At 41.3% G+C, this 23289-nt stretch overlaps 1 protein-coding gene across 2 annotated transcripts in view; it reads left to right on the plus strand.

Annotated features, from left to right (window-relative positions):
* REPS2 (RALBP1 associated Eps domain containing 2) overlaps positions 1 to 23289 on the plus strand; it is a 216295-nt gene that overhangs the window by 72371 nt on the left and 120635 nt on the right. For both annotated transcript variants that reach the window (XM_023555186.2, XM_064278045.1), the window contains exons 3-5: positions 3968 to 4116; positions 6469 to 6595; positions 23143 to 23240. In XM_023555186.2, the coding sequence (XP_023410954.2) occupies positions 3968 to 4116; positions 6469 to 6595; positions 23143 to 23240 (374 nt within the window). The remainder of the gene's footprint in view (positions 1 to 3967; positions 4117 to 6468; positions 6596 to 23142; positions 23241 to 23289) is intronic.

The raw sequence follows: 23289 nt of genomic DNA on the forward strand, positions 1-23289 counted from the left end.
CAACACAGTCTCAATTGTCCACGTGATCCAAGAAGCTCACTCCTCACCAGCATCCCTCTCTAACCCACTGTCCAGTCCAATCCATGTCTGAAGAGTTGGCTTTGGGAATGGTTCCTGCCCTGGGCCAACAGAAGGTCTGGGGGCCATGACCACCGGGGTCCTTCTAGTCTCAGTCAGACCATTAAGTCTGGTCTTATGAGAATTTGGGGTCTGCATCCCACTGCTCTCCTGCTCCCTCAGGGGTTCTCTGTTGTGTTCCTTGTCAGGGCAGTCATCGGTTGTAGCCAGGCACCATCTAGTTCTTCTGGTCTCAGGATGATGTAGTCTCTGGTTTGTGTGGCCCTTTCTGTCTTTGGGCTCATAATTACCTTGTGTCTTTGGTGTTCTTCATTCTCCTTTGCTCCAGTGGGTTGAGACCAATTGATGCATCTTAGATGGCCGCTTGCTAGCATTTAAGACCCCAGATGCCACTCTCCAAAGTAGGATGCAGAATGTTTTCTTAATAGATTTTATTATGCCAATTGACTTAGATGTCCCCTGAAATCATGGTCCCCAGACCCCTGCCCATGCTACGCTGGCCTTTGAAGCATTCAGTTTATTCAGGAAACTTCTTTGCTTTTGGTTTAGTCCAGTTGTGCAGACCTCCCCTGTATTGTGTGTTGTCTTTCTCTTAACCTAAAGTAGTTCTTATCTACTATCTAATTAGTGGATACCCCTCTCCCACCCTCTCTCCCTCCCCCCTCTCGTAACCACAAAAGAATGTTTTCAGTTTTAACTATTTCTCAAGTTCTTATGATAGTGGTCTTATACAATATTTGTCCTTTTGCAACTGACCAATTTCACTCAGGATAATGCCTTCCAGGTTCCTCCATGTTATGAAATGTTGCACAGATTCCTCACTGTTCTTTATCGATGCTTAGTATTCCATTGTGGAATTTCACCTGTTTTTAATGTGGCTACTATAAAATTTAAAATTCTGTGGCTCCTATTATATTTCTCTTGAACAGCATTGAAGAAGAGGGAACAGCAGTTGCCATTTTAGATGACAGTAGGTTCTCTACCCAGGCCCCCGCTCCCTGTTGTCTAGATAATGCGGCTCAGTATCATTTGCCATTCATTCTTGTATTTGTGCTGCTTATTGTCTTGTATTGGATTGAGGAAATTGAAGTATTTCTTATATCCATGTCTCTATCAATCATGAAGGGAAACTCTGGTGGTGCAGTGGTTAAGAGCTGTGGCTCCTAACCAAAAAGTCGGCAGTTCGAATCCACCAGGTGCACCTTGGAAACCCTATGGGGCAGTTCTCCTCTGTCCTATGGGGTCACCATGAGTCGGATTCAACTTGACAGGAATGGATGGGTTCATCAGATATGAAAACACAAAGATTTTGCCTTTCTTTTTTGAGACTGCATGTTTAAAAAAGGAGAGGCATATTTTTCTTTGTGCCAGCAAAGAATAGTCATTTATATTTAATATACAGTGCATTTCTGTGTTCAAAGACTACAACCAAAGATGCCTTATGAAACAAGTTGTTGCCCTGGATGGCTGCACTCATTATTTCCTTGGCCCTTATAACCTTCTCATCTGAACTTTTAATTTGCCTCTTCTGTGTTAATTTAATTTAATTTGGGAGGTGAGATTCAAACCAACTACCACAAAGAGACCTTGTCTTGTGATTATTTGATGCACATCACTGCATTAATTTTCTAATGAAGTCTTACTATCAAAGTTGGTTTATGTATGACTAGAAAAACCATTTAGACTGCAGATTTACAACCTAGAGTTTTACCTTTCACTTTTTAAAAGCCTGCAGCAGTTTCAGGAAAGCAGCCCCATGAAAGCTTTCAATGATAGGAATATTGTTATGAAAGCTTACAATTCTATTAAGTGAGAGTTGCTTGAAACCACATGGCCAAAGAAAGTGTGAGGGAATTCAGCTGGATTTTGTCTTTTGCTGTTTGGTGGCTGCCTGGTGGAAAGAAGTTCATTCTCAGGTGAACAGGGAGTGTTCTGGAGGAATGCCCTAGCCAGGGATGGAGAATGTGTGACGTGACAGTGTACTGAAAGATGTCTGGATGCCCAGTTAAGTCCTCAGCGTACAGTTGCCATTCATGATACCATGGTTATATTCCATTGCAAGGAGCCCTGGTGGCGCAGTGGTTAAGCACTTGGCTGCTAACTGAAAGGTTGGCGGTTTGAACCTACCAGCTGTTCTGCGGGAGGAAGATGTGGCAGTCTGCTTCTATAAAGATTTACAGCCTTGGAAACCCTATGGGCAGTTCTGCTCTGTCCTATAGAGCCTCTATGAGTCGGAATTGACTTGATGGCAATGGGACGGGTACTCCGTTCCTCCCTGGAGGTATCCTTTGACCACAAGTAAAACACTGGTCAGGGAGCTTGTAAATGCCATGCAGTTACTTCTTTTCCCCCTCAAGAAATGCTTGAAAGTAGAGTCATCCTCTAGTGGACAGAGCAGGGCGCAAACTGTTTTATGTGATCTTGTTCCATCTCTTTAGATCCCTTTTGCAGTCTGAATGGAAACATACCTTTCTGAGAACAGAACCATAAGATTAGCTTAGATGTGATTTACTGAGACTCCAGATATTTTTTTGAAATCCATTCCTGCCTTGACTGTTGGAGAGCTGCCCGACATTGGGAAACATTGAAACATTAACAATGGTGGCCATCTTCTCTTCGGAGGAGAGTCTTGGTTTAATTTTCCAGCGTGGTTACTCTATTTATGTCTCTCGGGTCCTTGGCTGATTGATCACACAGGGATTTGCCATATCGCCTGCTCCTTTGAATCAAATGTGGACATAGCAACTAAAAATAAACATGCTGTGAATATTAGAGAACCACGGGCCTTCTTTGCCTGGGGAGCTGGGAGACTTGCTTACTGTTGCTGAGATGTTTTCTGGCGTTAGCACAGCATCAGTTGTTGGCAGTGCAGCTGTGCTTTTGGAATAGCGAGCTGATTGAAGCGCAAAGGCGCACTGATGAGTATTACCCTGAACGATGGAGGTAGATGCAGATCGTTATGTATAATCCATAATGTTATCCCCATTATGCAGTTCTTTGTACTGTGTGATTGGCTGTGATTTGCTGTGCTGAGAACCAGGAGTGTGCCAAAGCACCATTCCCATTTTCAGAATAATTTTGCTGGCAATCTGAAAGATAATAGACTGGACCATTGCATTTTACCATTTTGTAGCCTTTTGAGTGTGGCTTATGGTTTTGCCAGTAAAAGCTGCCTAAAAGTTGGACCAGTTGCTCTAACTTGACACCATTTTCCTTATTGGATGGAGTGTGAACTTTTTTAAAAAGAATTATGTAGGATGAGAAACTGGCCTACCCAGTACATTTGCCCTGGGAACCGCGGGCTTTTCTGTACGGCACTGGGTAATGGTTGTGAGTGTGGAGCCGCATTGCCTGGGTTCATACCCTGGCTCCGCTACAGACTAGCTGTGTGATCTTGGGCAAGTTACTCAGCTCCTTCATGTCTGTTTTTATAACTGTAAAGGTAAATAATGATAGTCTTATAGAGTCATTGTGAGGATTAAATGAATTAATATTTGCAAATCCTTAATACAGTGCCTGGCATATAATAAGTGCTATATGAGGTTTACCTGCTACCATTTGTCACTTCTTGTTGTATTTATGCAATGCCACATGCTTTTTCATGGTGCTGGGCTGGGGAATGAAGTAGATCAGCCCCACGACTGAATTTGTCCTGTGAAGATTCGGCAACGTTTAAGAATGTTGAGCAAAAACACCTCAGTAAAACTGTAGCATTTTTCTATCATGACATTACCACAGGAGTTCTCATGTGTTTAAGTCAAAATGTAATCTATGTTTAGCGCCCTGGAATTTTTCCTCAAAAATGATTCATCTGCGGCCGTTGAGTTCCCCTTTTTACAGAGTTCTTAACTAACATCTCACTCGAGCTTCTCTGATTCTGGTCCTAAAGAATTGCCTCTGCCTCGCTTTATGATGTCAAAGAATGATGGGGAAGTGCGATTTGGGAACCCGGCTGAGCTGCATGGAACCAAAGCTCAGATTCCATATTTAACCACGGAAAAAAATTCCTTCAAAAGAACGGACGATGGGGATAAACAGGTAAACAGCCTGATCAGGCACGGCTATTTGATTCTAACGATGAAACCTCATGTAGTGGTGCCTCATAGCTGCTGTCACGCTTCCAGCACATTTCACCATCTGGGACACAATTACAGGCTTGGGAGTAAGCCAGTGAAGTCGTCTTTTCAGTGAGGAAAAGAGGCTGACTCAAAGCCTACTTCAGAGGAATTACCATGAGCCACCCACAGGCTCTTTAGCACCTACTTTTATTTAAAATAAGGCTACCCGATTTTACACACTAATTTGATTTTGCTAGGTCAGTGGTTTTGAAATGTAACTTCTGGGAGTTCTTAATAGATTTTCTTCCTCCCCCCGCCCAAAAAAAAAAGTCTCGGAAAGAGGATTCTCTGGTTTAAATATGTTTAGAGAATGCTTCTTCATAACCCATCCTTAGAAGAAAGATTAAATCCCTTGTCCTGGAGATTCATAGTACACATTAGTGCACTAAAGGCCCTGAAAAGTCCTGCAAAAAAGGGACCTGGGGATCTGCATGTACTGGTCTTCTTTCACCAGGGAATCCTTTCTTGGAGGGCATGTTTGGAATACCATTTTAGGAAATGCTGCCATTTCATTACACAGCAGACTGGGACTGAAAATAGGGAGGAGGAGCTTTTAAAAGTGGACCACTGATTGCAATAGGCAGATGGTGATTGGATTGGTAGAGACAGAAGTACAAAAGTCCTGAAGAGTAACGAGAAGAGGTAAAGCGTCTTAAAAAAAAAAAAAAAAAACCTGAGAGCATCAAGGCACAGTTTATGCTTCTAATAATGATGCTAAATCATGTAGGAAAGTCAGGTTATGTTTAACATAGCGTCTTCTATAATTCAAAGAATTTTGTGAGATTTTAGGAAGATGTGAGTCAAAATATTTGTAAAATGCCATGAAGATGAAAGGATCCAGTTGCAGCTCTCTGGAGCACTGACGCCTATGGCTCACCCTGATGATGTTGGATATGTGAGGTGTTGGTGCAGGTGTTTTATTTATTTGTAGTTAAGTGAGGTATAGCGGAAGAGCCCTCGTAGTGCAATGGTTAAGGGCTGGGCTGCTAACCAAAAGATTGGTGGTTCGAACCCACTCACCCACTCTGCAGGAGATAGATGTGGCAGTCTGCTTCCGTAAAGATTATAGCCTTGGAAACCCTATGGGGCAGTTCTGCTCTGTCCTATAGGGTCAGTATGTGTCACAACTGACTTGATGTAGCGGGGTTTGGTTTGGTGTGTAGCAAGTCCTGTTGAACAATTCCATGTATGGTTGCTTTCATAATTCTGAAGTATTTTAGGTGAGTTCTTCAGGAATATGAAAAAGGGGGGCATAGGACTTTCCAGTGAATATTCTTTGGTATGTTTTCTCACCTGTACTTGGAGAGGAGCCACGATCTACTGTCCAACAATGACTGATGTCCTGGGCGAGTCCCAGGCCCTGTCCCCAGCTGCATGAGTTGGGATGCACCTTTTCTCTGCAGGCTGGGTTTATGCTAGGTAACCCCATCTGCGAGTGTGGGCTCATGCTTCAAAGCAAATATATTTTCCTTTTTCTTGAAGAAGATCAATACCTTAGATTGGATATTTCTCTTTAGACTTAGGTCACCTTTATAATCTCTGTGTTGATAAAAAGTACTGTTTCCTTGTCACTTTGTTGGTTGGGTACTCCAAAGTCACCAATCTATTGGTAGCATTTAAAAGGAGGAGGAAAACCAGGTAGCAGGACAAGATTGCTTACATTGCCCAGGGTTCTAAGTCAAGTTCATGTTAGAATTGGGGTTCAAATCATAGCTTGTTAAGGCTTTATCCTAGTATTTAGGAGTAGGCTAGTTGGAGTAATTTACCCATGATGAATTGTTTTGCACAATTTCTCAGTGTAAAAAAAAGTTACCATTTTACTTTGGCATAGTAAGCTCCAAGAATATTTAGCATTAAACATTTTAAATAGTTTCTTTTTAAAATCCACATTCGCTGAAGGACTTGATAAGTGTAACCCCAAGAACTAGGAATCTTTATTAACGAATAAAAATTGAATATATCCACAAAGAGATCAGGATTGGGAGGTATGTATGTTACTTCACGTGACCAGTGCCTTAAATTTTCCAAAGGGAAATATTACTGGAATCACAAAGTATTATTGGCTTGGTTTAGTAATTTAGCCAACTGGATTCTCTGGGACGCTAAGTCCTCTGAAGCTGCGTGTGAACCACGCTGCATCCTTTAGAGCCCTTTCCCCATGTCTGAGAGCCGCGGGATCACCAGCAGTTAGAGTGGCATTGTCCTGCATAACTGCCGCTCAGCCGGCCCAGCTCCCGGTGTCGCTGCTGAACTCTGCTCTTGTTCTTTGCAGCAGGAAACACAGTCTCCCACGATGTCACCCCTCGCCTCCCCTCCTTCTTCCCCGCCTCATTACCAGAGGGTGCCCTTGAGCCATGGCTACAGCAAGCTGTGGAGCAGCGCGGAACAGATGCATCCAGGTAAGAGGCGACTTGGGGCCAGATGTCCCAGGCACTATGCCGGCTACTTCTTAATCTACCCAGCGGCCACACCACCAGCTGCTGGCTTTCCTGATTTAATTTCCTCTGCCTTTGGAAACATGGCTCAATTTAATTTTATATTCTCAAGCAGGGATTTTTAAAAAATGAAATTAATTATATTTTAGCAGTGCTTTGTCTCCTGTGAGTTCCTCTTTAGACTTGGGAACAACTGTTTTAGATGATTAATCCTTCATATACAGACCTGATTAAACAGGAGGAACCCAGCGTAGTCAGGGATTGTATTTTTTTGTTGGAATTGTTACTCTTTTCTGCAGACACGCCAAACATGCTTAAACACTTTTGTGAAACTTCTTAAAAATACAGCTATGGAAACCTTAGGGTGGGGCAGTGAGCATACGTTAATGGGGGAGGAACAACGCAGAAAATGAGGGTGGGGAACATGGTCGCACCACCGGAAGAATAGAACCCACGTCCCTGACATGTTCACATAGAAACTTGAATTGGCGGATGTTTTGCTGTGTCTATTCTCAACAACAAAAATATAAAATAAATTATTTAAAAAATATATATAGCTGCACAAAAGCCAAAGACTGTATTCAGCCTTTAAAGATTGGTCTCATACATGAAAATATTTAGCCCTTGTGGTTTGGAATAAGAGTAAGGGGAATGCTAGGGAAGCGTTTGGCTGTGAAATGTGTCTAGTGCACAGTGGCGGGGCTGCGTGCTCACTCACAGGTCTGCCACGTCCTTGGTAAAGTGCGCTAGTTGGTTCTGAGAATGACTTGCAGTGTTGGCTGCCCAGGCTGCAATGCTGAAAGCTCCATAAATTCACTGCAGCACCTTGTTCTCCTGGGGCTCAGGCACCCGGTTTAAAATATGACGCATTAAAGATATTCCAGGATTGGCTATCCATGACACCTCCCCCTTTATTTTGTGAGCTGTGCTTGAAAATGACCCAGTTTCTGCAGTTTTTTGCTGCATTGAAGGTACTGGTGACTTCCAGAAGGACACAGAAATGAAAATGTGTGTAAGGCTGAACTTAAGAGAGGCTGTAATCCCGTAGAGAAGGAATTGTGGTATAATGGAAATACCTTTTGATTGGAACCAGAAGGTGTGGATTTATGGGACTCCACCTCTGTGACCTTTGGCAAGCTCTTTCACTTCTCTGACCCAAAGTATCTCCTCCTCTTTTTTTTTTTTTAATTGTGTTTTCAGTGAAAGTGTACACAGCAAGTTAGGTTCCCATTTCGCAATTACTATACATATCGTTCAGAGACGCTGGTTACATTTTTCACAACGTGTCAGCATTCTCATCAATTCCCTTCTAGATATTTTGCTTCTAGTAATCTGGTTTTCCTGTCCCCTTACCCTTTCATCTTTACTTTAGGGTAATTGTTGACCATTTGGTCTCATATAGATGATTTTTCAAAGGTGCACAGTACTCACTGGTAATATTCTCTATTTTATGAGCCAATCTGCTCTATAGCTAAAAGGTGCCCCCAGAGGGTTAGTTTCTGTTCAGGGTTTATGGAATATCTCATGGTCGTAGTCTCGGGGAATCATCTAGTCTTAACCAGTCCAGTAAGTCTGGACTTTGGAAGGCTTTGAGTTCTGTTCCACATTTTTCTCCCCTTCTATCAGTATCCATCTATTGTGACCCTGATCTGAATGGTCATTACTGATAGCCAGGCACTATCTAGTTCTTCTAGTCTCAAGGTAGATAAGAACATGGTCCCTGTAGTCTGTTAGTCCTGTAGACTAGTTTCTTTTATGAGCCTTTGATTTCCTTCTTTCTCTTTTGCTCCAGACGAGATGAGACTGACAGTTGTATCTTAGCACCTTGCTTTTTTTTTCTAGTTAATATTTTTTGGAAATTGCTCCATATAAGTTTATAAAGAGTGCCTCATTCCTTTTTTTTTTTTTTTTGTAAATTTTTATTTACTCTTGTTATACACAGCAAGACATACACCAGTTCAACAGTTTCTACATGTACAATTCGGTGACCTTGATTACATTCTTTGAGTTGTGCAAGCATTCTCACCCTCCTTTTCTGAGTTGTTCCTCCCCCAATAACATAAATTCACTGCCCCCTAAGATTCCTATGTAATCTTTCCAGTTGCTCTTGTCAGTCCAATCCTGTATAAATAGTTCTTAAAAGAGCACAATGCTCAAGGCAGACATTCTTTACTAATTAAGCTAAATTATTGTCTGGTTTTTAAGAAGACTTCAGGGGATACATTGGTTTAAGATTTAAAGATTATCTCAGGACAGTAGTTTCAGGAGTTTATCCAGCCTCTATGGCTCCAGAAAGTCTGGATTCCATGAGAATTTGAAATTCTGTTCTGTATTTTCAATGTCCACTCCTCTTTTAACGTGGGGATGATAGTATTCTGGAAGGGTGTTCTGAGGATTAAGTGAGAATATGAGTATAAAATCTGTTTGGAAATTAAGTCCTATGCAGATACAAGATGATGCTGTTAATAGTGTCATGAATTGAATTGTGTCCCCCCAAAACATGTGTCAACTTGTCTAGGCCATGATTCCTAGTATTGTGTGGTTGTCCTCCATTTTGTGATCTGATTATCCTCCTCTATTTTGTGATGCGTTGTAAATCCTAGCCTCTCTGCCTGTGGTTATGGTCCCTTTTGGGAGTGAGCTGTCTGTTATGCAAATGAGGCAGGATTAGGTCATGTTATGAGGATTAGGGTGGGATGCAACACCCTTACTCAGGTCACAGCCCTGATCTAAGGGGAGTTTCCCTGGAGTGTGGCCTGCATCACCTTTTATCTTACAAGAGATAAAAGGAGAGACCAACAGAGAGAGAGAGGGACCTGACTACCACCAAGAAAGAACAACCGGGAGCGGAGCATGTTCCTTTGGACCCAGAGTCCCTACGCTGAGAGCCTCCTAGACCCAGGGGAAGATTGATGCCAAGACACGTGCAGATCTCCAAGGAACTCCGGGCACACAGTTGTTCAAAGGAGACAGGGATTGTCCCCCAGAGCCGTAAGAGAGAGAAAGCTATCCTGTGTAGCTGGCACCCTGCATTCGGACTTCTAGCCTTCTAAACTGTGAGAGAATAAATTTCTGTTTGTTAAAGTCATCTACTTGTATTTCTGTTATAGCAGCACTAGATGACCAAGACAGATAGTAACAAAAAATCGTGCTCCTGCAACTTGAAAGTCACAATGGTATTTGAAACTCAACTGAGTCAAGAATGATTTTCCTCTCATAGTTATCCCTGGCTGATTTTCCTATTTTTAGAATTCTGGTGGAGTTTTTCAGATCTCTGATCTTTTTTGGGCTTGGAAGTTGGAGTCCTGTGCCTAACATGGTGCCTATTGTTTTTTTTTAATTCACAGGTAAGGCGTTGTTTTGCTCCACTGTGTCAGCCTATCCTCAGGCTTTACCCTATCTTTTTTTGATATTCCTTAAAGTATTTGTCTGTATTGGCTTGCTCAACTTCATGCCCCATTCTCTCCTCATCCCACTCCAAATTGGGCAGCCATCCCCCCATGGTCAGGAAATAGCCTGTTTTTCTCCATCTTTCTTGACTCTCATTAGCCTTTGTCAAGGTTGGCCATGCTTTCATTCTTTTTCATACTTTTATTTTAGTGACATAAAACTTAAACATATGGTGAAATGCACACATTTTAAGTCTTCAATTTGAGTTTTACATGGATACTCCCACGGTGCCACCAGCCCAATCAAGAATAGACCTATTTACTGCCCCAGAGAGGTTCGCCTCCCGCCCCGCGCAAGCACTGTTCTGATTTTTATCACCATAGATTAGTTTGGCCTCTTCTAGAACTTCACGTCAATGGAATCTTACACTGTGGCTGTACTCTTTTTGTGTCTGCCTCCTTTTCCTCAGCATAATGTTTGAAATTCATCCATATTGTTGAGCATGTGAGTCATTTGTTCCTTTTTATTACTCAGTAGTATCCCATTGTATATGAATGGATCATAATTTGATGATTCATTCTCCTCTTGATGGATATCTGGTGGGTTTTTCCCAGGTGTTAGGAATAATGTTGTTAGGAACATTCATGTACGTGTCTTTTTGTGACATATGCTATCATTTCCCTGGTACCTAGCGTGGAATTTCTAGGTCTTAGGGTAGGTATATAAGAAACTGCCAAAGAGTTTGACAAAGTGACTGTCCACCCCACTGGCAGTGTATGAGAGTTCACCTGCTCCTTGCCAGCATTTGGTACTCTTCATGGTTTTTTCTTCCAGTGTTTTTAACTTTAGCCATTCTATTTGGTGTAAAGTGGCCTCTTATTGTCGTTACTCCTTCATTCTTAAAACATTGTTTTCTAGGCTCTGTCGCCCCTTCCTGATTTTTCTCCCACATGAGGACCCTTTTAACTTGACGAGTTGCTCTTCCAGAGGGTTCTCCTTCAGGCAGCATACATGTAGGGAGGAGTCAGCATGAACAGCCTGTTTCTCAAGGACTTGAGTTTTCTGGGTCCAGCCATCGGTTAGGAGGCTGTTAGGTCCCTGTAGCTGGGAACAGAGTCATTCACAAAGGTTTATTGACTTCTCCATCTATCTAAATCAAAGGAAGGGAAGGTTTTTCCATCTGCTGCTTGAGTCTACCTTGTGATTCTTGCTTTCTAATTGATGCTGTTCACTTCAAAGCCTGTTCATTCCTATTTTTATAATGTCTTTGGATTTTGCCTGAAGGATTTTCTTAAGCTATCTGGCTTTTTTTTCCCCTCTGTCATACATCTTTAGGTTAAGAAGTTAGTGAAGCCCGCATGTCTTCCTTCTCTCTCTCTCCGTATGTTTTCAGAACTCAGTTTTTCTTAAGGCTTCTATGTTATTCCCCCCATCCATTTCATAACCCTTCTCTATGGCTTTCACCCTGCCATTAACCTCAAATAAACACAGGATCTTCTTTTCTATTTCTATACTCCATCTCCCTCTTGATCTCAAGTAAAAACAAAACAAAACAAAAAAAAACGGTTGCCGTCGAGTCGATTCTGACTCATAGCAACCCTGAAGGACAGGGTAGAACTGCCCGATAGGGTTTCCAAGGAGCGCTGGTAGATTCAAACTGCCAACCTTTTCGTTAGCAGCCATAGCTCTTAACCACTGCTCCACCAGGGTTTCCTGATCTACAGTAAAAGTATAAAACCCTGTTAAGACTTAGCAGCTCTTACTAAGAGTCTTCTTAAGCATTCTACAGTTATTTTTAATTTATGCCTATTCAGAAAGTTTTGCCGCTGGGATAATTTTCTAGAAGCACATTTTCAGGGGTCATTTTCCTGTCCAAGATTCTGCCATGATTCCAGAGTAGAGGGGCATGTGTGAGTGTGTGGTTTTTTTTTTAAACAATTTTTACTGTGCTTTAAGTCAAAGTTTACAAATCAAGTCAGTCTCTTACATATAAACTTATATACACCTTAACCATACTCCCATTTACTCTCCCCATAATGAGTCAGCCCGCTCCCTCCTTCCAGTCTCTTCTTTAATGACCATTTTGCCAGTTTCCAACCCCCTCTACCCTCCCATCTTCTCTCCAGACAGGAGATGCCAACATAGTCTCAAGTGTCCACATGGTACAAGTAGCTCACTCCTCATCAGCATGTCTCTCCAACCCATTGTCCAGTCCAATCCACGTCTGATGAGTTGTCTTCGGGAATGGTTCCTGTCCTGGGCCAACAGAAGTTTTGGGGACCATGACTGCTGGGATTCTTCTAGTCTCAGTCAGACCATTAAGTCTGGTCTTCTTATGAGAATTTGGGGGTGTGCATCCCACTCCTCTCCTGCTCCCTCAGGGGTTCTCTGTTGTGCTCCCTGTCAGGGCAGTCATCAGTTGTGGCCGGGCACCATCTAGTTCTTCTGGTCTCAGGATGGGGTAAGTCTCTGGTTCATGTGGCCCTTTCTGTCTCTTGGGCTCATAATTACCTTGTGACCTTGGTGTTCTTCATTTTCTTTTGATCCAGGTGGGTTGAGACCAATTGATGCATCTTAGATGGCCACTGGTTAGCATTTAAGACCCCAGATGCCACACTTCAAAGTGGGATGCAGAATGTTTTCTTAATAGACTTTATTTTGCCAGTTGACTCAGATGTCCCCTGAAGCCATAGTCCCCAAACCCCTGCCCTTGCTCTGCTGACTTTCGAAGCATTCAGTTTATTCAGGAAACTTCTTTGCTTTTGGTCCAGTCCAGTTGAGCTGACCTTCCATGTATTGAGTGTTGTCCTTCCCTTCACCTAAAGTAGTTGTTATCTATTATCTAATCAGTAAATAACCCTCTCCCACCTTCCCTCCCTCCCCCTTCTCGTAACCACAAAAGAATGTGTTCTTCTCAGCTTAAACTATTTCTCAAGATCTTATAATAGTGGTCTTATACAATATTTGTCCTTTTACATCTGACTAATTTCACTCAGCATAATGCCTTCCCGGTTCCTCCATGTTATGAAGTGTTTCACAGATTCGTCACTGTTTCTTTATCGATGTGTAGTATTCCATTGTGTGAATATACCGTAATTTATTTATCCATTCATCTGTTGATGGACACCTTGGTTGCTTCCAGCTTTTTGCTATTGTGAACAGTGGTGCAATAAACATGGGTGTGCATATATCTGTTCGTGTAAAGGTTGTTATTTCTCTAGGGTATATTCCGAGGAGTGGGATTTCTGGGTTGTATGGTAGTTCTATTTCCAACTTTTTAAGGAAACACAAGATAGATTTCCAAGGTGGTTGTACCATTTTACATTCCCACCAGCAGTGTATAAGAGTTCCAATCTCTCCACAGCCTCTCCAACATTTATTATTTTGTGTTTTTTGGATTAATGCCAGCCTTGTTGGAGTGAGATGGAATCTCATCGTAGTTTTAATTTGCATTTCTCTAATGGCTAATGATTGAGAGTATTTTCTCATGTATCTGTTAGCCGCCTGAATATCTTCTTTAGTGAAGTGTGTGTTCATATCCTTTGCCCACTTCTTGATTGGGTTGTTTGTCTTTTTGTGGTTGAGTTTTAACAGAATCATATAGATTTTAGAGATCAGGCGCTGGTCAGAGATGTCATAGCTGAAAATTTTTTCCCAATCTGTAGGTGGTCTTTTTACTCTTTTGGTGAAGTCTTTAGATGAGCATAGGTGTTTGATTTTTAGGAGCTCCCAGTTATCTGGTTTTTCTTTGTCATTTTTAGTAATGTTTTGTATTCTGTTTATGCCTTGTATTAGGGCTCCTAACTTTGTCCCTATTTTTTCTTCCATGATCTTTATCATTTTAGTCTTTATCTTTAGCTCTTTGATTCACTTGGAGTTAGTTTTTGTGCATGGTGTGAGGTATGGGTCCTGTTTCATTTTTTCGCAAATGGATATCCAGTTATGCCAGCACCATTTGTTAAAAAGACTATCTTTTCCCCAATTAACTGACACTGGGCCTTTGTCAAATATCAGCTGTTCATATGTGGATGGATTTATATCTGGGTTCTCAATTCTGTTCCGTTGGTCTATGTGCCTGTTGTTGTACCAGTACCAGGCTGTTTTGACTACTGTGGCGGTATAATATGTTCTAAAATCAGGTAGAGTGAGGCCTCCCACTTTCCTCTTCTTTTTCAGTAATGCTTTACTTATCCGGGGCTTCTTTCCCTTCCATATGAAGTTGGTGATTTGTTTCTCCATCACATTAAAAAATGTCGTTGGAATTTGGATCGGATGTGCATTGTATATACAGATGGCTTTTGGTAGAATAGACATTTTTACTATGTTAAGTCTTCCTATCCATGAGCAAGGTATGTTTTTCCACTTATGTACGTCCATTTTAGTTTCTTGCACTAGTACTTTGTAGTTTTCCTTGTATAGGTCTTTTACATCTTTGGTAAGATTTATTCCTGAGTATTTTATCTTCATGGAGGCTACTGTGAATGGTATTGATTTGGTGATTTCCTCTTCGATGTTCTTTTTGTTGATGTAGAGGAATCCAAGTGATTTTTGTATGTTTATCTTGTAACCTGAAACTCTGCAGAACTCTCCTATTAGTTTCAGTAGTTTTCTGGAGGATTCCTTAGGGTTTTCTGTGTATAAGATCATGTCATCTGCAAATAGAGATAATTTTACTTCTTCCTTGCCAATCCGGATGCCCTTTATTTCTTTGTCTAGCCTAATTGCTCTGGCTAGGACCTCTAGCACAATGTTGAATAAGAGCAGTGATAAAGGGCATTCTTGCCTGGTTCCCGTTCTCAAGAGAAATGCTTTCAGGCTCTCTCCATTTTGAATGATGTTGGCTGTTGGCTTTGTATAGATGCCCTTTATTATGTTGAGGAACTTTCCTTCAATTCCTGTTTTGCTGAGAGTTTTTATCATGAATGGGTGTTGGACTTTGTCAAATACCTTTTCTGCATCAATTGATAAGATCATGTGGTTTTTGTCTTTTGTTTTATTTATGTGGTCGATTACATTAATGTTTTTTCTAATATTGAACCAACCATGTATACCTGGTATAAATCCCACTTGTTCGTGGTGGATTATTTTTTTTGATATGTTGTTGAATTCTATTGGCTAGAATTTTGTTGAGGATTTTTGCATCTATGTTCATGAAGGATATAGGTCTGTAATTTTCTTTTTTTGTGGTGTCTTTACCTGGTTTTGGTATCAGGTTTATGCTGGCTTCACAGAATGAGTTAGGTAGTATTCCATTATTTTCTATGCTTTGAAATACCTTTAGTAGTAGTGGTGTTAACTCTTCTCTGAAAGTTTGGCAGAACTCTGCAGCGAAGCGGTCCGGGCCAGGGCTTTTTTTTGTTGGGAGTTTTTTTGATTACCTTTTCAATCTCTTTTTTTGTTATGGGTCTATTTAGTTGTTCTACTTCTGATTGTGTTAGTTTACGTAGGTAGTGTGTTTCTAGGAATTCATCCATTTCTTCTAGGTTTGCAAATTTGTTAGAGTACAATTTTTCATAATAATCTGATATGATTCTTTTAATTTCAGCTGGGTCTGTTGTGATATGGCGTGAGTATGTTTTTATTTCACACCGAGTTTCTTCATACCGGTTCCTCATTCAAAGCTCTTCCTCAGTGTCTCTCGTAAGGCACCTGCCAACCTCACCTGCTTGATGTTGCTATCATTGATGTTTCCTATGGTTAAAACAACTGCTCTCTTTCCCACCCTTCTCTGCACCAGTGTCTGATCCCCCGAGGGAACTGCTTTCAATGCTTTTAACTGTCTCTTCTGATATTTAACATATCAAACTTGGTAGGCCTATCCTGCTTTTTTTATACATCTAGTTCTGATGCCTCAATTAAAGACAGTGTCTGCTCAATTAAGAGCATGGGCTGTGAAGGTTAACTCCTGGACCTAAAGAGAGGCTTGTTGTTAGGTGCCATGGAGTTGATTCTGACTCATAGTGACATCACAGGATAGAGTAGAGCTGTCCCATAAGGTTTCCAAGGAGCGGCCGGTGAATTTTAACTGCTGACCTTTTGGTTAGCAGCTGAACTCTTAAGCACTGCACCACCAGGGCTCCAAAGATAGGCTTGGGTGGCCTAAATTTCTCATTTCTGTCCACCTCTAGCCTGTGTGACTGCGGGATATTTCATTTCTCTGAGCCTCAGTTTCCATTACCTGGGAAATGGGATAATCTCTGCCTCAGAGGTTTGCTCTGTGGATCAAATGAGAGACGTTGCAGAAGATGCATGGCACAATTCCTGGCAGGTGCTCAAACATTCCCTTTTAATTTGCCTCATGTTTTTAGACTCTGGCAGCAGTTTTATTTTTGACGCTCTTAAATATTCTTGAAAGTGACCTGGATATCACTCATTGGGGTGACTCCAAATGCAGAGTCTTTACGTAGTTATCCATGGTTTCCGTTCCAACTTGACACTGAACTTGAGAGTAATTAAATATTTAGGGCGTGTTTACACTCCTCCTGTTGGATAAAGATGGTACTTTTAGTTCCTTATTCAACCTTGTGTAAAGGGAGCTAAGAATCATTTGTTTTGCATCGAATTGCATGCTTTGCGTTTCATTTGGGAGGAAAGCAAGTAGAAGCAATAAAGAATACCTTTTTACCTCCAAGTTTAGATCCAGTGAGAAATAAGACAGGAGTTAGATCGATGATGGCCACAATATCGGCGTTGTTACTGATAGAACTATTTGGGGCACATGGCTTAGATTTGTGACCAGATGGGCTTCATAAACTCACCTTTCCAGCCCCAGGTAGGCTTGGCCACAAACCCATGCTTCCCACCGGGCTAGCAAGGAACATCTGCTGTCAAGGCCAAGCCTCTCCATAAATGATCCGCAGGTGGCTTAGCTTTCTTCCGAGTCTTAGTGATGACATACATCTGTCTTGCCCAAGGAAAGGGCCTTGTAGGTGAGGGACTGGAGCCAAGGACCAGGTGGCCCCTCCTACACTGCCTCTCCTGGGCAGTAGAAGTGTTCTCCCTCTTATGCGAACCAGAGGCATGTGGGATCAGCTTCCCAGGGAAAGATCATGACCGGTAGCATCCCAACCGTGCTACAGTTTACTGTGCTTAGAACCTTTTGGCACAGAGCAGTTAATGTTAAGGGATTAATTTGGTGTTCCATCAAAACAGAATGATTTAAGAAATTCTGCTTCTCTGAAGAATATACCTGGTGACCAGCCGAAGCTTATTATTTTTTTATTACTATTTCATTAATCTTAACTGGGGATTTTTTTTTTAATTGTACTTTAGATAAAGGTTTACAGAACAAACTACTTTCTCATCAAATAGTTAGTACACATATGGTTTTATGACATTGGTTAACAGCCCCGCAACATGTCAACACTTTCCCTTCTCGACCTTGGGTTCCCTATTATCAGCTTTCCTGTCCCCTCCTGCCTTTTAGTCCTTGCCCCCTGGGCTGGTGTGCCCCTTTAGTCTCATTTGGTTTTATGGGCCTTTTCAATCTTTGGCTGAAGGGTAGACCTCAGGAGTGACTTCATTACTGAGCTAAAATGGTATCTGGGGGCCATACTCCCAGGGTTTCTCCAGTCTGTCAGACCAGCAAGTCTGATCTTTTTTTATGAATTAGTATTTTGTTCTACATTTTTCTCCAGCTCTGTCTGGGACCCTCTATTGTGATCCCTGTCAGAGCAGTCAGTGGTGGTAGCCAGGCATCATCTCGTTGTAGTGGACTCAGTCTGGTGGGGGCCATGGTGGATGTGGTCCCTTAGTCTTTTGGACTAATGTTTCCCTTGTATCTCTAGTTTTCATTCTCCTTTGCTTCCTAAGGGGTGAGACCAGCAGAGTATCTTAGATGGCTGCTCACAGGCTTTTAAGACCCCAGACACTACTCACCAAAGTTGAATGTAGATCACTTTATTTATAAACTATGTTATGCCAGTTCAACCAGATGTTCCCTGAGACCATGATCCCCACAGCCCTCACTCAGCCCAGCAATTCGGTCCCTCAGGGAGTTTGGATATGTCTATGGTGCTTCCATGACCTTACCTTGTACAGGTTGTGCTGGCTTCCCCAGTATTGCGTACTGTCTTACCCTTCACCAAAGTTGCCAGTTATCTATTGTCTATTTAGTGTTTTTCCCTCGTCATCCCTCCCCTCCCTCATAACCATCATTCCTGTGGTCCATTTGTTACAATGGGGAACCCATATGATATATTCCTATTAGCTAAAGTTCATAGTTCACATTAGGGTTCAGTCTTTGTGTTGTAGACTCCTATGGATTTTGGCAAATGCTTAATGTCATGTGTCCACCATTACTGTATCCTGCAATAGCTTCAGGAGACTTATTTTTAAAGACGTGGATTTTGTGCTTTCTTTTGAAGTTTTTATCTTTTTTATCCATTCTTAGCAGGTTCTGAAAATCCACTTAACGTTTTGTCAGGAAATGATTTGGAGGTTTTAATGTTGTGTTCCATTTGCTTGGAAGAAATAAAAAAAAGCAGTTCTCGATGAGCTATTGTCGTATTAAAAAGATGAAACTATGCCAACTGTGATACTGTCAAGGCTGCTCTGCTCTCTGCCTAATTTTATGTATAAATAAGCTACGGAGAGAAAGCATTTTATTTATTTATATACTTGCAGGAACTTGAACTATTAACCCACAGATACCAGAAGTGGTTTCAACTTGGGTGATAATTTCTCCACTCTGTTGAAGTTGAGCACTACTTGGTTATGTGTAACTTTCTCCCTACTATATTTACAAGGTTATTATTAAATGTTCTAGGAAAAAAAAGGAGTAAAAAATGTATATAGTTTTTGTTACTTAAATTATTTTAAAGGTAGCAGAATTCTTTTAAAGTAGCTTATTGAGTAGAAAAATACTATAAAATACATTTGTTCCTTCATATATATATGGAAACCCTGGTGGTGCAGTGGTTAAGAGCTATGGCTGTTAACCAAAAGGTAGGCAGTTCGAATCCACCAGGCATTTCTGGAAAACTATGGGGCAGTTCTACTCTGTCCTGTAGGGTCCCTACGAGTAGGAATCGACTTGACGGCAGTGGGTTTGGTTTTTTGGTTTATATATATATGTATTTAGTTTTTTTTGAACTTTTTTTTGTGCTTTAGATGAAGGTTTACAGAGCAAATTAGTTTCCCTATCAATAATTTATATATAAATTTTTCCGTGACATTGATTGCCATCCTCACAATGTGTCAGTACTCTCCCCGTTACCGCCCTGAGTTCTGTTTCCATATGTATGGTTTTCCTGCCCCCTCATCTTTGCATTTTGGTATACCTGTCCCTTTTGGTCTCATATGGATGATTGTTCTATGGAGCACTTTCCTCACGGGTATTATCATTTATTTTATAGGCCTGTCTATTATTTGGGTGAAAGGTTATCTCTGGGAGTGGCTTCAGTTCCAAGTGGAAGGCTATTTGAGGGTCATAGTCTCAGGGGTTCCTCCAGTCTCAGACCAGTAAGTCTGGTCTTTTTTATGAATTTGAGTATTCTACATTTTTTCCCCACTCTAACTGGGACCGTCTATTGTGGTCCCGGTCAAAGCAGTCATAGTTGTAGCTTGACACTGTCTAACTCTTCTGGTCTCAGGCTAGAGGAAGCTGTGCCCTCTTATACCTTGCCTTTTATTCTTGGGTACCTCTCAGTGTCTTCCCTTGCCTTGGTCATGTTGTGCAGACTTCCCTCTTATTGTGTATTGCCTTTCCCTTCACCAAAGTTAACACGTGTTTACTCTCTAGTTAGTGATTTTTGCTCCTTCCCCTTCCCATCCCTGGTAAACATGAATGAAACCTTTTCTTTGCTTTTTATAATAGTGGTCTTGTACAATATTTGTCCTTTTACGACTGACTTATTTCACTCAGCATAAGGTCCTCCATATTCATCCATGTCGTGAGGTATTTCACAAATTAGTCACTATTCTTTATTGTTGCATAGTATTCCATTGTGTGTATGTACCACAGTTTGTTTATCCATTTATCCGTTGATGGGCATTTAAATCATTTCCATCTTTTTGCTATTGTGAATAGTGCTGCAGTGAACATGAGTGTACATATGTCTATTCATGTTATGCCTCTTATTTCTCTAGGATATATACATAGGCGTAGGATCGCTGGATCATGTGGTATTTCTATTTCTAGCTTTTTAAGGAAGCACTATAGCATTTCCCATAGCGGTCGTACCATTTTACATTCCCACCAGCAGTGTATAAGAGTTCCAGTCTCCCTACAACCTTGCCAGCATTTGTTGTTTCCTCTTTTTTTGATCAGTGCCGTTCTTGTCAGGGTGAGATGATATCTCATTGTAGTTTTGATTTGCATCTCTCTAATGGCTAATGATTGCAAGCATCTTTTCACATGTTTGTTAGCCGCCTGAATGTCTTCTTTGGTGAAGTGTCTGCTCATGTCCTTTGCCCATTTTTAAATTGGGTTGTTTGTCTTTTGTTGTTGTGGTGTTGAAGTTTCCTAGAAATTTTAGAAATTAGACCCTTGTTGGGTATGTCATAGCCAAAAAAACTTTTTCCCAGTCCGTAGTTTCTCTTTTTACTTTTTTGGCAGTCTTTTGATGAGCATATATGTTTAATTTTTAGGAGATCCCAGTTGTCTAGTTTATCTTCTGTCGTTTGTACATTTTTAGTTATGTTTGGTATTCTATTTATGCAATATATTAGGGCCCCTAGCATTGCCCCTATTTTTTCTTCCATGATATTTAGAGTTTTAGGTTTTACATTAAGGTCTTTGATTCGCTTTGAGTTAGTTTTTGTGTATGGTGTGAGGCATGGATCTTGTTTCATTTTTCTGCAAATGAATACCCAGTTTTGCCAGCATCATTTGTTAAAGAGATTATCTCGTCCCTGTTTTATGGACTTTGACCCTTTGTCAAAGATCAGTTGTCCATAGGTGGATGGATTTACTTTTGAGTTCTCAATTTTTTTCCATTGGTCTATGTATCTGTCGTTGTACCAGTACTAGGCTGTTTTGATGACTGTGGCTTTATAATATGTTCTGAGATCAGGGAGTGTGAGGCCTCCTACTTTGTTCCTCTTCAACAGTACTTTTCTTATCCAAGACCTCTTTGCTTTCCCTGTGAAACTGGTGATTTTTTATGTTCTTATTTTTATATTCTGTCACATAAGTTTTGGGTAAGGAAAAGAAGGCAAGGTATTATATTTGAATATAAGTATCATTCCTGTTTTCCCCAAATAAAAAATAATGTTAATCCAAAAAACACAAAATAATAAATGTTGGAGAGGCTGCGGAGAGATTGGAACTCTCATACACTGCTGGTGGGAGTGTAAAATGGTACAACCACTTTGGAAATCTATCTGGCGTTATCTTAAACAGTTAGAAATAGAACTACCATACAACCCAGAAATCCCACTCCTCGGAATATACCCTAGAGAAACAAGAGCCTTCACACAAACAGATATATGCACACCCATGTTTATTGCAGCTCTGTTTACAATAGCAAAAAGCTGGAAGCAACCAAGGTGTCCATCTACAGATGAATGGGTAAATAAATTGTGGTATATTCACACAATGGAATACTACGCATCGATAAAGAAGAGTGAGGAATCTGTGAAACATTTCATAACATGGAGGAACCTGGAAGGCATTATGCTGAGCGAAATCAGTCAGAGGCAAAAGGACAAATATTGTATAAGACCATTATTATAAGATCTTGAGAAACAGTATAAACTGAGAAGAACACATACTTTTGTGGTTACGAAGGGGGGAGGGAGGGAGGGAGGGAGAGGGTTTTTTACTGATTTATTAGTAGATAAGAACTGCTTTAGGTGAAGGGAAGGACAACACTCAATACGTGGAAGGTCAGCTCAGTTGGACTGGACCAAAAGCAAAGAAGTTTCCGGGATAAACTGAATGCTTCAAAGGTCAGCGGAGCAAGGGCGGGGGTTTGGGGACCATAGTTTAAGGGGACTTCTAAGTCAATTGGCAAAATAATTCTATTATGAAAACATTCTGCATCCCACTTTGAAATGTGGCGTCTGGGGTCTTAAATGCTAACAAGAGGCCATCTAAGATGCATCAATTGGTCTCAACCCACCTGGATCAAAGGAGAATGAAGAACACCAAGGTCACACGACAACTAAGAGCCCAAGAGACAGAAAGGGCCACATGAACCAGAGACCTACATCATCCTGAGACCAGAAGAACTAGTTGGTGCCCGGCCACAATCGATGACTGCCCTGACAGGGAACACAACAGAGAACCCCTGAGGGAGCAGGAGATCAGTGGGATGCAGACCCCAGATTCTCATAAAAAGACCATACTTAATGGTCTGACTGAGATTAGAGGAATCCTGGCGGTCATGGTCCCCAAACCTTCTGTTGGCCCAGGACAGGAACCATTCCCGAAGACAACTCATCAGACATGAAAGGACTGGACAGTGGGTAGGAGAGAGATGCTGATGAAGAGTGAGCTATTTGTATCAGGTGGACACTTGAGACTGTGTTGGCATCTCCTGTCTGGAGAGGGGATGGGAGGATAGAGAGAGTTGGAAGCTGGCAAAATAGTCACGAGAGACTGGAAGGGCTGACATTAGGGGGAGAGCAAGTGGGAATATGGAGTAAGGTGTATATAAACTTATATGTGACAGACTGACTTGATTTGTAAACGTTCACTTGAAGCTCAATAAAAGTTAAAAAAAAATAATGTTAATTTTTAGTGTTCAACGAACATATTGGTTTTCTTGTTTTTTGGGGTGATGGATGATGAAAAGATGACTTTGAAGCAGGTAGGTATATATGGAATTTACCTTTCATTTAGAGCCTGAACACTTACATACTTTCTTAGTTACTCTTGTTCTCTATCCCAATTTAGATTCTCACCATTCCACCCTCACAGTTTATCCCTAATTTTAATCTGATGTACACATTTCACTGCCTTATCATGAATTGGTTGAATGTCTTTAGATTGTTTAGTTAAGTTGTGCCCAAGCACATCAAGGTTTGCCTGTCCTAGGTAGCCCCCTGAGCATACATTCAAATTCCTTTTCAAATTCTTCCCTGAAGTATGGATACTGTATTAATTTGTGCATGAAGTCTTTATTTCTGGGTGGAATCTTTGGATACCATGCTGACTTCCCCTCTTGCTCTTTCAGCTCCTTATGAAGCCAGACAGCCCCTTGTCCCACCTGAAGGAACCTCGTCGGGGGGCCCTGGAACCAAGCCGCCTCGTCTTCAGGCCTCTCTTATCCGGGTAAGTGATGCTATGGGATTTATGTCAGCAGGAGAGTGGAGACCCGTTT

The sequence above is a fragment of the Loxodonta africana genome, chromosome X (assembly GCF_030014295.1).
Source record: "Loxodonta africana isolate mLoxAfr1 chromosome X, mLoxAfr1.hap2, whole genome shotgun sequence".
NCBI classification, from domain to species: Eukaryota; Metazoa; Chordata; class Mammalia; order Proboscidea; family Elephantidae; genus Loxodonta; species Loxodonta africana.